Source organism: Drosophila innubila, assembly GCF_004354385.1.
Source record: "Drosophila innubila isolate TH190305 chromosome 3L unlocalized genomic scaffold, UK_Dinn_1.0 0_D_3L, whole genome shotgun sequence".
In the NCBI taxonomy this organism is placed as follows: domain Eukaryota; kingdom Metazoa; phylum Arthropoda; class Insecta; order Diptera; family Drosophilidae; genus Drosophila; species Drosophila innubila.
Genome location: NW_022995376.1, coordinates 20019473 through 20034852, shown reverse-complemented (window position 1 = coordinate 20034852; position 15380 = coordinate 20019473). Strand labels below are relative to the sequence as shown.

General features: G+C 34.8%; 3 protein-coding genes across 4 annotated transcripts in view; 2 read left to right on the top strand and 1 right to left on the bottom strand.

Annotated features, from left to right (window-relative positions):
• Positions 1-15380, bottom strand: part of LOC117789268 (myoneurin-like) — a 30791-nt gene that overhangs the window by 8044 nt on the left and 7367 nt on the right. The window contains exon 2 of one of the 2 annotated variants that reach the window (XM_034628381.1): positions 13249-13352. The exons of the other annotated variant lie outside the window; for it this stretch is intronic. The gene's annotated coding sequence lies outside the window, so the exon portion shown is untranslated. The remainder of the gene's footprint in view (positions 1-13248; positions 13353-15380) is intronic. 2 annotated transcript variants of the gene reach the window in all.
• LOC117789267 (ficolin-1-like) lies at positions 2760-3976 on the top strand. Its single transcript, XM_034628380.1, has 3 exons — positions 2760-2895; positions 2950-3770; positions 3827-3976. Exons 1-3 carry the CDS (start codon positions 2809-2811, stop codon positions 3954-3956), a joined length of 1038 nt encoding a protein of 345 aa, XP_034484271.1. The 5' UTR covers positions 2760-2808; the 3' UTR covers positions 3957-3976.
• Positions 4335-6201, top strand: LOC117789266 (fibrinogen-like protein 1). The gene is made up of 3 exons (XM_034628379.1): positions 4335-4460; positions 4533-5467; positions 6030-6201. Exons 1-3 carry the CDS (start codon positions 4374-4376, stop codon positions 6157-6159), a joined length of 1152 nt encoding a protein of 383 aa, XP_034484270.1. The 5' UTR covers positions 4335-4373; the 3' UTR covers positions 6160-6201.

The window sequence follows — 15380 nt, the reverse complement described above, 5'->3', positions numbered from 1 at the left end:
GAGAAAAACAAAGCAATAAACTACAAATAGTAATGGCAAATGGCTACAGAAACAACAACAACAACAGCTATAACAAAATTGTCAACAAGAGCAACAATTTTCATGCCTGATGTAATGTCCATTTGGAAATTCACAAGATGCTAACAACCAACTACCCAAAGACAATTCCAAACACTTTACAAAATAAAATGCAAAAATGGAAAAAGAAATATACACAAAGCTCTGGCAAGGGAAAAGCAAGTTACAAAAAGTAGACAACACATTCGTACTCGCTCATATGATGAAAACTAAACAAAAAACTCAACTCTCTTCACAAATGACCACTGGACACTGGAACTACACAGCGTGCAATATGAAAACTTCTCCGACTTTTTTTCCAGATGAACTTCAAAGCTTGTGGGGAATCGTAGAATTCGGTATGCACTAACTATGATCTAAAATTTGAAAAAATTTTATGGGATTTTAAATAATGTTCATTAATTAAAACATTTGGAGTTGAGAATACCAAGCAATCCCATTGTTTCTAATTAGTGTTTAAACTTTAAAGGAGGGGTATACAATAATTTTGTGCTTGAAAAGTTCTGAAGAGTGGGGAAGAAATTGAGATACAAATTAAATAAACTCAAAAAGAGTATTTAGAACTACCATAGAGTATACAGTACGTAATAGTATAGACTTTAACTTGTTTCTTTACGCTTTCGATATTAAATCCAAAAAATCAAGTGTTGCAAGGAGCATAAAAAGTGTATTCAGAGCATCAAATAGACTTCAATTTGTGTCTAATGGTGTATGGTTGGGGCTTCACTGGGTAAGCAGATCGTAAACCCTTGAGCTGCCCAAGTGTTGGAAAATGTGGAAAAATAAAGTAAATCAACAATTGCAGTGCCAGTCTGTTGTTCTCACACGAGTTTTTTCTTTTGCCTTGCGACGTGTGTTGATTGTGATTGCCAGGGCCGAATGTTTTTCATATTGCCATCAAAAAACAAGCAGAATCTGCGAAACACAGATAGAAATATGGATAGAGGTTGGGACAGGGGGAGACCGGATAATCAGCACATGCTCTGGCTCTGGTTCTTGTTCTTGTTCTGGTTCTGTCTGAAGGTCAGGGTGTACTCGCATATTGATTATTTGGAATTTCATTAGCAGGCAGCAAAGGAATTATGATGATCCCGCCTGCATTCTGATGCACTTGTCCATATGCTGCTCCCAACCCTGGACAGACAACGGATGAAGGCATCACCAGCTGCTCGCAAGGATGTCAAAAGTGGCTGCTTTTCCGCTCTCAAGATTTTAATGGGCTTCTCTGGCTGCTTTGGAAGTGTAGGTTCATTGCATATGCAGCTGTGGATGCAAATCCCCCTGACAAGCTTATCCTAAAGCAGATGCTGAAGTTTAAGGTCAAGCACAAGCACAGAAACCACTTAAAAGTCGCTACGTGCGCCAATATACGAGACAGCCAACGGAGACCGGACACAGTAAGGAGTACACACACACAGAGAGAGACAGAGAGAGAGAGAGAGAAGGAGCAAGATATGGCCAATTTATTGCCATATTGATGCAGGAAACTCAGCTGCCAGTTGAATTATGAAAACAGTTTGAGGCGCTTAACAAGTATCTCAAATATTTCCAGCATAATTCTGCTCTTGTAGTTTAGCTAATTAAATTCCTTTAAAGCAACTTATCCATAAATCCTTTGTCCTTTCGCATTTCCTTTGCATATTATTCCCCAAAATTTTCAAAGTTAAATTTTGGGGCAAAGTGTATGCGCCGCAACAGACAGCGACTTCAAAGCGTTGTAAACTGTTCATATTTTGACCCAATTTGTATCTGGGCCGTTTACGTATTCATTTTCCAATGTATTTGTATGCATGAGAAATCAAATTAATGCTTCACACTTCATAAATCGGGCATTGAAAATGAACAGATTAAAGGCCAATTTCATTTCATTTCATTTCAGTATTCAATTTTCAATTATTCTATTTTCAAACTAAAAATACAAAGTCGCTTTATAAATACATTAGCACCTCAATATGCTGGCAAATGGCTTACGATCTATATACATATATATTTGCAATATAAACAAAGAAATCTATATACTCTACTGATTCTGTATTTACGGGTGTATTGGTGCACATAATATAAAAAAACTATATATAATTAAAAATTGAACAACCAGACGTTCACGTGAAAAACTCACGAGCTAATAACCAAGTAAAAAATTTAAATAAACATTGAAATTTAATTCAAAATTTAAATGTCTAGCAACTTGGCAATAGAACTTCAAGGGCCACAAAATGAAAATTTAAAATTAATTTGAACTAAACAAAGGTAAAAATATATTTAAATGCCGATTCATTTAAACTTTCTAATTAAATTTTTTAATCTCAAATTAAAGCTTTTAGTTACTGGAATATGTTTACTATATTTTGACGATTAAATTCACAACTTTATAAACTATTCTTATCTAATTTTTGTCAGCTAATATATTTAAATTAACTGAATCTAAAGCCGATTCATATATAAAGCAATAAAATCAGGCAATATATATAAGTCTCTTATCTATAGAATTATTATTTAATTGCCTGGACTGAAAATATTTACTATAGAGAAGATCGCGTGACTCATGAATGTTGTGCAAGTGTAACTTAAATATTTAGTAGTAGATGAATGAATATCTGATAAGACAGCATTGATAAGTGGATAAGAGAGATGTGAAAACTTTATACACAGTTCAAGTTGCAGCTTTTATTTAGTTTAACTTTGTAATTCATTCGCATTGCAGGGAGAAAAAAGATAATCCATGAGAAAATGACTGCAAATATGAAATGTTTAGTATATATTCTAATTCTAAGATGCTTTGCCGTAAGTGCAGCACCGACGAATGGAGATAAAGCAGTGAGTAAAAGTTCCTAGGTCATTCAGATGATAATGATTAGAAATTATTTTCAGTTGGACAATTTATTCGAACGTAAAATCATAAAAATAATAGATTTACAAGGAATTTTGGGTGATCTTGAATTAAATGCAACCTATAAAAATATTAATACACTAAATATTGCCAGCAAAACTAATGAGAGTGTATTTGAGGTCTTAGAGCAGCCAGATCTTAATGTAAATAACGAGATGCAATCACAGAAAGCTCTGTTGGATAAACACACAGCATTTATAGAACAATTAAAAGCTCAAATTGCGATTCTAGAAGCTACAGTTCTCAACTTGAAGAATTTGCTGAGTACTAATTATAAATATTTGGATGAGAATGAAGCGACTAGTTGCTTGGACTTCGATAGCTGGGAGAGTGTAAACCTGATAAATGTACCGGGAATCGCTCCATTTCGGGTACTCTGCGATGCTTGTGGATCGGAATTTGGCTGGATTGTTATCCAGCGACGTTTTGACGGAAGTCTTGGATTCTATAGGGATTGGAATTCTTATCGCTTCGGTTTTGGATTCTACGATTCAGAGTTTTTCCTAGGTCTTGAATATATACATCGTTTGACGATATCACGTCCATATGAACTGTATATTGAGCTTGTTGATTTTGAGAACAAGTTATATGAAGCTCGATACGATAATTTTCTCATTGGCAGCGAACAGGAGAAATATATGCTAAAGAGTTTGGGAACATATAGCGGCAATGCTGGAGATGCCCTAAGTTACAATCTCTACGACAAGTTCTCAACCTACGATAGTGACAACGATAAGTGGTTTAGTGGAAATTGTGCCAACTACTTTGAAAGTGGTTGGTGGTTTAATTCAAATGCAAATAGGTGAGAACAATTTTAGCTGAGAGTGTAACAATAATTATATTTATTTGCATTTGTAGTAATCTCAATGGCAATTACTTAAAAAGCGGAGAGAGCAATAAAAAGGGTATTTGGTGGTACCCACTCAGACGGTATGGTTCGTTGAAATCAGTGAAAATGTTAATTAGACCAAAGTATACTCTATTATAAATTTATCATTTAAATTAATTGAAACCTGTAAAATTAAAATCAAAGCTTTTAGAATAAAGTACGCATGAATCGTTGAAATGTTTATTCAATGTTTTTATTCAGGTTCTTCCCCGAACTTAACTTTACTGCCATGTGAATATTATCAAATTGAGGCGTTTGTTTGTCGGATCGACGACGAGTTGTTCGAGAAAACATTCCGCTGACACAACAGCATTATTACAATCACATTTGGACATTGCATTTGTGTGTGTAGCAATACAAACACCGAGCTAAGACACATACATATATGTAGAATACTGCCATATACACACATTTTTGATAAGGAAGGCAATTCATTTCGTTATATGAATCCGCTATTTGAACCTCAGCTTCAGTTTTGTTTCAGACGTACAGCGGGAAGCAAGTTGAATTTTCAACATGAGATTTAAGTACGTGATTTTTATTAAATTTCTGCTACTTTTTGTATCAGTGACAGCGCGATCCCGTTCAAATGATAACGATTATGTGAGTTTTGTGCAAAGAAATTTGTATGTGTTCAATTATTAACTATATAAATGTAAATGTCTGATTTCGTAGGAAATTGTGGACTTGAATGATCAGTGCGATTCTTATTGTTATAATGCGATAAAACCTCTCCTTGAGAACGCAGTGAAAACCAACAACAAGATTGAAAACTGTGACAATGTGATCTTATCTAAAGATGAACAAATTGCGAAGCTAGAAGAGAAGTTGACAGAACTTAAAGTAAATGTTTCCATATTCAAGGATCTCGAAGCATTGTATATTGAGAAAATCAAGTACAAGGATGATCTAATAACCGCGTTGGAGCAAAAGACTTCTCAAGATGACAACAATGAGGACCAGATTACTTTGCTTAAAGCTCAAATTGATGAGAACACAGCGGCTGTAAAGGCATTGAAAACCCAATTGTCGAGTTTGAACGATTCGATTCTTCTTCAAATTTACAATGCCAAACAAACGAATGCCGTGAAAATTCAAGAGTTTCCAATTAATTGTGTTCCATTTGAAAACTCGACGAGTATTCATGAGATTAGTATAGCCGGTATTGGAAAATTTGAGGTTCTTTGCGATGGTCAAACGGCCGGAAACGGATGGACAGTGGTTCAACGTCGTTTCGATGGCAGTGAAAACTTTTACAGGAACTGGTCTGAATATCGCGAAGGTTTTGGTAATCTGCAGGGAGAGTTCTTTATGGGTCTGGAGAAACTGCATCGCATGACAACATCTCGGCCTTATGAGCTGTACATTGAGTTGATGGATTTCCAAAGTGAGGTTCGTCATGCCCGGTACGACACCTTTCGCATTGGCAGCGAGCAGGAGAAATATATGCTGAAATCACTTGGAGCCTATTCAGGCACTGCCGGCAATGCTCTTAGCTACAATCTCTACGACAAATTCACAACCTTTGACCGGGATAACGATGGTTGGGGGACAGGCAATTGTGCCGAATATTATGCAAGTGGCTGGTGGTACAACTTTTTCGGAAATAGGTAAGTAAACACTTCTTGAATGGGAAAGTGTATACATACACCGAAAGTAAGACCAACTTCTAAAAACCAGAAAATATTAAATATTTTTTTTTAAAATAAGCCCATTTAAAGACCAAATTACTAATACTAAGAATAATAATCTAAAAAAAATCGCAGTTCTTAATATAACAAAAATATTATAAATTGTTAGGAAATTACAATTATGTTATATTTTATTTAATACCAATAGTGGCCCTGTGGCGCTATGATTAGAGTTTAATTTAAAAACAAACGCGAGTTTCGAATCGCACATTTTTTCAAAGAAAAACATATTAAAAAGAACATTTATAAGAATACCAAGCCAATTACAAAATATATGTATAAAACAACAATAAAAAATTATAAATTTTAAAATCTTTATAATTTTTTTTGTTTGTTAACTAGAATTTAAAAGCATTTATTCTTATAATAATAACTTGAAAAGTTCTCAAAACTAACATGTGTTTTCTAACTTTATTCATTTTATTATGAGTGTTTCTTCATATATTTTAATTTTCATATCTATTTCTATATATTTTTGCAGTAACCTCAATGGCAAATACTTTGATAGAGAAGTTCATAATGAACAGAGCATTTGGTGGTACAACTGGAAGGGATATCGAGCTCTAAAAACTGTAAAAATGATGATTCGTCCACAATATTCATCGATTTAAGTTGAATATATGTATAATAAATTGAACATTGAATATTTCTAATCTGTATTCTGATCGAGCTGCGCTAAAAAAAAATGCATCTCAATTGGCATGCATTATGTATCACATTGGGAGCTGTCAAAATATCGTCAGCGTTTCAACAACTTTGCATAATCCATAATTTCCCTCTTGTCGTTTGCAATTTCAATTTTTTGTCAGCTCTCAACATATACACACATACACACACTTACTTTTCTCTTTTTGCTTAGCGCCAAAATTCGCCGCTGAGAAAATTGCTCAAATTTGGTGGCCAAATTGAAAAGTTTTTATACAGTTTATATTTTATTTTTTTGTTCTTGTGGTTTCGCTTGCGGTTTGGAACTCTATTGAACCACTTATTGTGGCTTATGCTTTATTATATTTTATTTTACTTGCATTCGCTTGATTGCCACCCATTTCGATACTTGGCTGAGCAAATTGAAAGTTTTCTCAGTGGTTTTTCTTTTGCCACACCACATAATTGGTTATTCAAGCGTTTGCATTCATTTCACACGAGCTATAAAGTTGCATAAAACATTTTGAATTTTTCACCTTTAAATCGCTTCAATAGCTAAAATTTATCAAAAGTGCAAAGTTGTTGAAACTGACAATAAATTTGGTGCATTCAACTGCACTTTTGAGTCATTTTTAAAATAGAAATCAGACGTCATAATCTACGCAACATTTTATAAGCCCCTTAATGAAGGAACCCTTTCACATAGTTAATCCATAAACTAAGAACTAATCAACTGCAATGATTAATGACTATTATGCGATATCAACGCTTTGATAAAAGTCGTTCAGGCCATGAAAATGAGACATGGCTTGAAACAAGCATAGTTTGACTTTGTCTTGTGGATTTAATGCAGTATAATTCAGAGAGTTAAGTTGTTTGGCAGGGGCATAAATCAGTCAACGTTTATTTAATATAGTATAACTTGCTGGCAGAGGTAGCAAATATTAATAAATGACAGGGTCAAGCTCAAATCGATCAAAACTGACAGCCAAAACTGGCGCCAAGTGAATGAACCTTTTTGGCCATCAACTTCCGTAAACAAAAGCCAAGCGCCAACTGCTGCTTTGCTTTTAACATCCCTACTCTCTCTTCATTTCTCTTCTTTCTCTTTCATCTCATTGTCTCTTCTAGTGTTGTCGTTTCGATTCTATCGCATAAACATGCTTAAAATATGTTGGCCATATAAATGGTGCATGTCAGGCTTCTGGGCAGCACCTAAAACTGACCAAGGAATAACAACAATAAGAACGGTCTTAAAGAGGAAGACTTCATGTCCATTGCATTAAATTACTTACTGTGGGGCATGGCCAAGTGTCCTACGCCCACATTGTACTTGTACTGCGGCACAGTGGTCATCAATTACATCAAAGTGCGTGAAATGTTCCACAAATTGCCAGGCGTAAAAAAGCCACACCCAAGTGACTGTCATAGCTCAACACGAGGCCGTCAATTCAGTTGATTGAAAAAAATTGACAGAACGAATAAAAGTTCCGACTACTGAAAGGCCAAATACGTCAATCTTTAAGTTGTTGTGGGAAATGTAAGCCGAAAAGCCGTGCAATCAAACTGAAGGCAAAGACTTGGGCCTAGATTTCAACACATTGAGATAGGATCTTAATTACGCTCGCACACACATTTACAGTAAAACGAACATACACAGAAACATAAAAAAATACACAATACATACATACAGTGGCACATCAGCAAGTCAATGACCCATTGACCCAGGCTACAAATTCGTACAGCTCTTTAATATTCTACAAGCTCATGTTGACACTCACTTCAGTCTCTCTGTCTCACTGCCTACTTATGCCCTTTGGTTCAACACTGATAGGGTATATTATACCAATGTCTTTTGATTTTTTTGAGCTAAACAACAAAATGTATTTAGAAACTATATTTCTCCACCATGTGAGTATTTTATTAATTGTAAAATGATTAAATCAAATATATTTATTTTATTTATGCACGACTAAAAGCAGTCGGCAAACAAAAAATTACCAAGTATAAAAATTAAGTTAAAGATTAAAAATACAAATACAATTAAAAATAAATTATGAACTGTAGCGAAAAAAAAAAATTATAGTTAGATCTGGGTTAAGCAAAAATTATAAATGATCCAACATTTATACATATCCGCGTCAAGTAAATGTATTTGTAATTTGTCACTTTTTAAACATTACGAATATGTTATTTAATTATTTTAGTGCCCACAAGAAATTTCATTACTTTTTTATTTTCTTTATCTGTTATTCAAAGTCAATGAAATTATTCATGCACTACAAATTATTTAATTATGTCAAACACTTGTCGGAATACTCAATTTCTTTTAAGCAACTTTGCAGGGTATGTTTCAGTTTTATCATTTTACAAGGTAAGTGGTTTTTAAGGCGACAAAGCAATAACAATTTCCTGTTTGCGTAAACTTTACGTTCACTTATTTTCGCACTGGCCGACGGAAGTTGGAGCTGTATGAGGAGCACGAGCTAAAACCAGGACGAGGATGCTCAGCAGGACCAGGACCACAGAAAAACATTAATTACCTAGAGCACAAGCACACATATACATACTTGTATCTTGAATGTAGTGTGCAGTCGCACACCTAGGCGTATACGTAACAAAAAATTGCAGACCGCATTGAGGAGCCGCCCTTGGCCGTAAAATTCCCAGACTTGCTTGGTATAATTTTAGTTTGTTTTGCATTGGGTGCCTACTCCGGCACAGTTATTTATACTGCCCTCCAGATGTAACAACAACTTCTGCTCCCTACACTGATAAAAAAAATGTTCTAAAATCAAGATTTTGGTCTCAATACTAAGAATTATGGTCTAAAAAATGTGTCGAGAACACAAAACTCTTAAATTAAGAAAACTCTTCTTGGTTTTAAGAACATTTCAAACAATACCAAGTTCTTATTTTAAGAATAAATGTTCTTGAAATTAAAATCCAAAAATAAATAAAATAAAAATGATTTTTAAATTTATAATTTTCTTTGACTTTTTAGATTAATATTCTTAAAATTAGTAATATGGTCTTAAAATTTTCTTATTTTTAGAACAAAATGTTAAAGATGCATATTCTTGATTTTAGAAGTTGGTCTTTTTCTTCAGTGTACTTGGCCTGAGTGCCTTTTATGCCAGCTGATGAGCATTTTATTTGCTGACCATAATTGTGCCTCGACTCCGGATCCGGACCACAAAGATTTGTCATTGCGTTGGGGTTTCAAACGGAAATGTGGCACGTGTTTTCATTGGGAGAGAAAAGAATTTTTTTTTCCAAATATACACACACAAACAAACTCGTATTTTGTGAGTTGTAATGAGCTTGGGTTTCTTGACATTTGAGATGTTTCTTTTCTTCTGGTCAAGTTCTTTATAATGAGGCGTATTTGTTTGTTCTAAATTACTTATCGATCCACTGTTCTGGGAAAATCAAACTACTTTTTATTTTAAATTTTCTTTCATGTTGCTTTGAGAACCGTTTCAGACATAGGAAATTCCAACAGAACTTCAAATGTGATTGAAAAGCAATACAAATTGTTAAAAGCAATTTAACAATTTATAACCGTCTTTCGTCAAAAGTTTGACATTTTCTTTTGGTTGTAAATGAATTAAACAAGCTTAAAATAATTAAAAGTTCTGCAAGCATTCCCTCTCTCTGTTTCTGTATGTGTGTGTGTTGTATAAGCCGAAACTTTTTCTTAATGTTTCCATTTGCCTACCTCATTTAAAATCCCCCGAAAGCACAAAATGAAGCTAAAAAGTTCCTCAGAATTTGAAATTAAAAGCAAAAACCAACTGGGACTCATCCATAAAAAAAAGAAGAAGGAAATAAAAAGGGGAGGCCTCAATCATTTCAACATCATGAGTTGCAAGAAAAAATTTGCTGAAGATATGCAAAAATAAATATAAATGGCAAAAGACGATACGCATAAGCGGAATCTGGGTAACAAATGCCCCAAACAATAAACGGATGGGCCTCGGACAACATCGTACACTTTCGTCTTTCCGGCCTGGCCATTAGTCATTATTGACACATTCTTTCCGCCTTTTTTTGGCTACTTCGACAGAAGGATATTCGGACAGTCAACCAGTCAGTCTGCCAGTCAGTGACACACTCGAGTTCCTGTTTTTTTCCCTCATCGTCTTGAAGAGTTTTCGGTTGTGCAAGGTTCACGTTTTGGCCCTAAGTGATACTTCCGCTTGAGCTACCATATATTGTTAACATTTTTGTTAGTTTTTCCACATATTTTCTTTTGCAGTCAAGTGAATGCACACCGAAGAATGCGGCATAACATATGAAAAACTACAACTGGATTTTAAGTTTCTTAAATAGTAATTTATTTCAGTTGACCCTTGCTCACTTTAATTTACTTAACTAGTTCTATTCCTTGAGCATCTGTTAGTCTTTGTTTAATGAATGGCTTACAAGATAGGCAGTCGGAAGCTTCCGCAAAATGAGAAACAGAAACTAGAACAGGAGTAAAAGTAACTGGCTAAAACAGCCAAAATGTTGGCGTTTGCTTTCCCGTTTATTTTCCGGCTTACAGTTCAATGATGTATGCTGTTAATTTGCCAAGCAACATATCGGATTAGATGCGATGCGATGCTATGGGATAAAATGAAATGAAATGGCAAGAAAATCAGGCAGTTTAAGTTTTCTTTTGATCTGTAACTTAAGCAGACAGTAAATGGATATATTGAGGAAAGAGTGGCAAGGATAAGCCAAGACAAAGGTAGAAAAACGATTAACTTGGCTTTTGAAAGTGGTCGACAGCAATTGAGTTTATGTGGATAATCGTATACTAAATCAAAAAAAAATAAAATAAAAATACCTTTCAGTGAATAAAAATAAGCAGTGAGTAAAAATATATAATATGAGAAACTGGAACTTATTAGTATTAATAAAAATACAGATACATTTCTCTATCAATTTTAGTAAACTGACTTGTAAATTTATTTGGGCTGCTGAGGCAGCTGTAGACTCAGAAAATGGGTTGTCTCGCACAATTATATAAACAATATCAATGAGGGCAAATCGCTTAAGTTTTCAGTTAGCAAACAATTTCAATATCAAGTTACCCACAAATAAGTGGAGTGCCGCGTACAAATGGAATGGCTGTTTAAACAGCAAACTTCGAAATTGTTTAACAATGGTCTGTGTGTCCATTTAAATCGAGTGTAAATGTTTATTTAATAGTGCAGAGCAAAAGCAGAAACCAACTACAATGTTTATTGTGAACTCAATTAAAGCAACGCCTCGTTGGTTAGTTGGGTTCGTTGGTTTGTTGTTCTTAATGGCCGAGTTCGGTTGGGTTGGGTTGGGTTGGGGCTGATTGGGTTGGGTTGGGTTGGGGGTTTTTGGTAAAACAAACACACGAATGCCAAATAGCTGAGCAAAAGGCAGCTCTGCAAAAATGTTGCCGATTCCTGTTACAATATCAACTAAAACAACCAAAGAAACCAACCAACCAACCAACACAAAAGAAGCCGCTAAGTAAACACCAACACCAAACAATAACAACAAAAATAACAGTAGTAAGAGTAACAGCAACAACAACAAAAATCATCACAACAATGTAACTAGAAAGAATTTTCAGGCAGAAGTTTGCCAGTTCGCCAGTTCGCCAGTCAGTTGACTTGTCTCAGATTGTTGTTGGCAAGTAACTAAGTTGGGCGAGATACACAACTGTAAAACTATAGCACGAGTTAAGGTCTCACAATAAAGTCTGAGCAAGAGGGGCCATAGGGGCTGTCACTCGAGGCGTGTCCTAGCAACTAAGCCAGAAGCAAGTACAAACAAAATGGCAAATAAAGCTTATATCACAGCGGACTGGGTAAACAAAAGGATCATTTTAAGATATCCGCGACTCGGGGCATCCTCGCTTAAATGAACAGCGAAAATATTTTGCATAATTAAATGTTACTTGAAATGCCAAAATAATAATTAAGGTGACAGCATAACGAGTTTCCCCAGCCCACAAAATGTCCTTCTTCGTTGTGTCAGCAAATGGATACTGATTGAAGAAGAAAACGAGAGAATAAAGAGAAGCAGAGGTAAAAATCTAATTGAATATGCAATAAAATAAAAGGTGAGCGAAGAGGTGCCAAAGTTAAATTACCAAAAAGAAATTGAGTTGAAGGCATTTCGTAAATTCATGCATGCAGATCATAAAAAAGCTAAAAAGATTCAACTACAGACAATATACCAACTTCTTTCAGTTAAATATACAATACAATTCCAATAAATTTTTAACTTTAACAAGACCGTAGACTGTGTATCTTCATCTTCTTATTTTTGGTCTGTGCTCGACACATTTGAAGTGCAAACTTGAGTACAATGCCCAGAGAAATTCAAGTCAAATACAATATACTTGTATTATGTTAAAAATTTAAAAAATTAGTATCTAAAGTTGCTACAGTAAAACTTGAGTCAAGGAAATGGAATCAGAATTAAGTTGTTGTTTGTGGACTGCAAATGGGAATTTTTAATATCATGCTTTTTTTTGTCTGCCGTTGTTATTCAGACCTTAGAAATGTTTACTATTGTGTAGAGTTGCCTTTGGCATGGGTAAATTTGTTGCTTAGATAAAGGTTAAATAGTTTTGCATATGCAAAACAAAAAGAAACTAAAACTCAACAGTTCTGTAGCTTCTGACATCTGCTATAATGCCGCTTTGGTAGCTGCCTTCTCCTTGAATGCAAAAACTCATTAACTTTATTAAACACTCAAAACAAAAAAAAAAAAAACTAAAACTAAAACACACACAAACTTGTTACACAACACATTTATCGACTGGTAAATACCCGGACCAAAGTTAGAGAGCATGAAAAAAAAAGAACTGCGATAAGTAATAATTGTAGAAAAAACTGAAGAATTAAGAATATTTTGTGTAATATATTTTATATAATATAGTCAAAAGCTGCAGTCAACATAAAAGATTAAAAAGTTATAGAAATAAACTTAAGTGTAGTATTATTTCATTAAATCTAAGCTTAAAGTTTATATACCCTAAAAGCCGTATATCGGGTATAAAAACTATAAAATCCACTTACCTAAGCGATTTTAGCAATTGGGCCCTAGGTGGCGCTTTTGCAGAGGAAGAGGGAGAGGGAGAGGGAGAGGGAGTTGTGATGGCTGCAATGTTTGCAACTGAATGCTGCAAAATATAAATTGAAAATAAATAGACGAGTGGCAAAGTACATGCACACAGAGAAATGCTTAATGGCCAAACCATCCAATTGAATTATGCAACAGAGTCAGAGTCATGCAATTTTCGTTGATTTTCAAATTCAGAATCCTGCTCAAACATTCCCGACAACTTTTATGGCATTTCATTTAGCCAAAGCGAAATCAGAATCCATTGGAAACAATTGTACTCAAAGTTCTGTCATAGGAGAAAGAGGTTTTGGGAACACAAACCCGTTTGGAATATTACCTTTCCCTCACTCTGTCTCTCGCCTGACTTCTCTGACTTCTCACTTCAACGCTTGGCCTCCTTCACACCGCTGGCAAATGGAAAGCCCAAACTGTTGGTAGACAGGCCAATTTGTGGTCTTGGCTTTGAAAACTCTGACATTGTCGGTAGGCACTCGACCCGTGAAATGCGGCAACAACTTCAACTCATTAAAATTGAAGAGGCTTATGGAAAAGTTGCGTGATGTCGACCCGTAGTCCGTTTTATTTCAGGTGAGTTCGCAATCTATTCAAACATTTTCAAACAGAAATTGCAATTAAATGGCTCCTGGAAGTATGCCGTAACCTTTCTCGTAGCTAATTCTAATGCATAAATTAGTTGCTAGCACAACAATTAAAAAAGTTGTATACTAAGCATGTTAAAGCATTACATTTTATTGCTTTCTCTTTCAGTTCAGTTCTGTCTGTTCATATGAAGCTACTTTTTAATTGCTCGTGATATTCCAAACAACCAACACACTTGACATTCTAATCGTTGTAATTTGTTAATAAAAGCGGAAAGGTGAAAATAGCGTGATAAAGAGCTGGGTTTTTTCCTGAAACAAATTCAACGTTTTATTGAGTTCTCAAGAAGAATTTCAAGCCGATTAAACGATATTCATCAGAATATCTGACGATATCGATCACAAGTTAAACAAAAAACAGAATTTTATTAAGAAAAATCTCTAAAAAAGATGTGGATATTTGAAAGATATTAAAGTTAATCAGAATGAAGACAGAGAAGTTTTTATCATTTTTTTCTTTTTCAGAGATCAGCATTTCTATTTTTCAAGTTTAAATAAATCGAATTAAATCAAAATAAAGTTCATCTAAAGTCCCATTATACTTAAGCCGACTTTTGATCACCTTGTTGACACAATTACGTAACATTCAGTATGCAGTAGACGTTTTATCATTAATGCAGAGAAATAATAAGGATTATTTGTGCAGGTCATTAAATTTATATTTTCTTATTTTCCTTCATCCGTTGTCTTCTGTTGTCGATGCAGTAATTATGTGGGGCCTATAATTACCCCAGTAGAGCAGTTAATAACCGATTGTCAAGAGCTTTTAGCCTTCGAAAGCGGCGCTGATAAGTAGGCAACATTAAGTGTAAGTTGATATTATGTATACGTTTGTAAGTGGAGCTTTCTATGTGTTTTCTAGACTATATTACCAGTATACTGTGGGATTTATAGCTTAAACTTTCCAAAAAAGTTTTCATCGATTCGTAATTTAAGTTTGCCATTTTTGGGCACTTTTAGGCGCCGCCGTTTTCAAATTCAATTAATTACGCCACCTGGGCGGAACCTGACGCTTTATTTCGGCACGTGATAAATTAATTTAAGCTCAAAAACGTTTCGTGTAATGTTTGCATGTTGCGCGGTTGCTCAGGTTGCTCCTAAGGGGGGGAGTGGTGGGTGCAAAGTGGGCGTGGCCGTCACAGTAGTATGTAACTAGTTTACTATGCCACGCGCGTCACACGGCAGCTAATTGAGTTGTGTTTAACCAAAAGCAAAAAAAAAAATATAAAAAAATAATACCAAACATTTTATTCGGCATTGAAGTTCATGTTACACGCAGTTTCATGTCTCTCTAAATGATTGCCAGACTATTTGAATGCTATGCAAATACTGAAAGGAACTTAAATCAATTGGTAGCAGTCTAAACCAACTTTATTTTCTGCCTATACTTCTCTTTATCTATCCAGTAATTACTAGGGCTTTGTCTG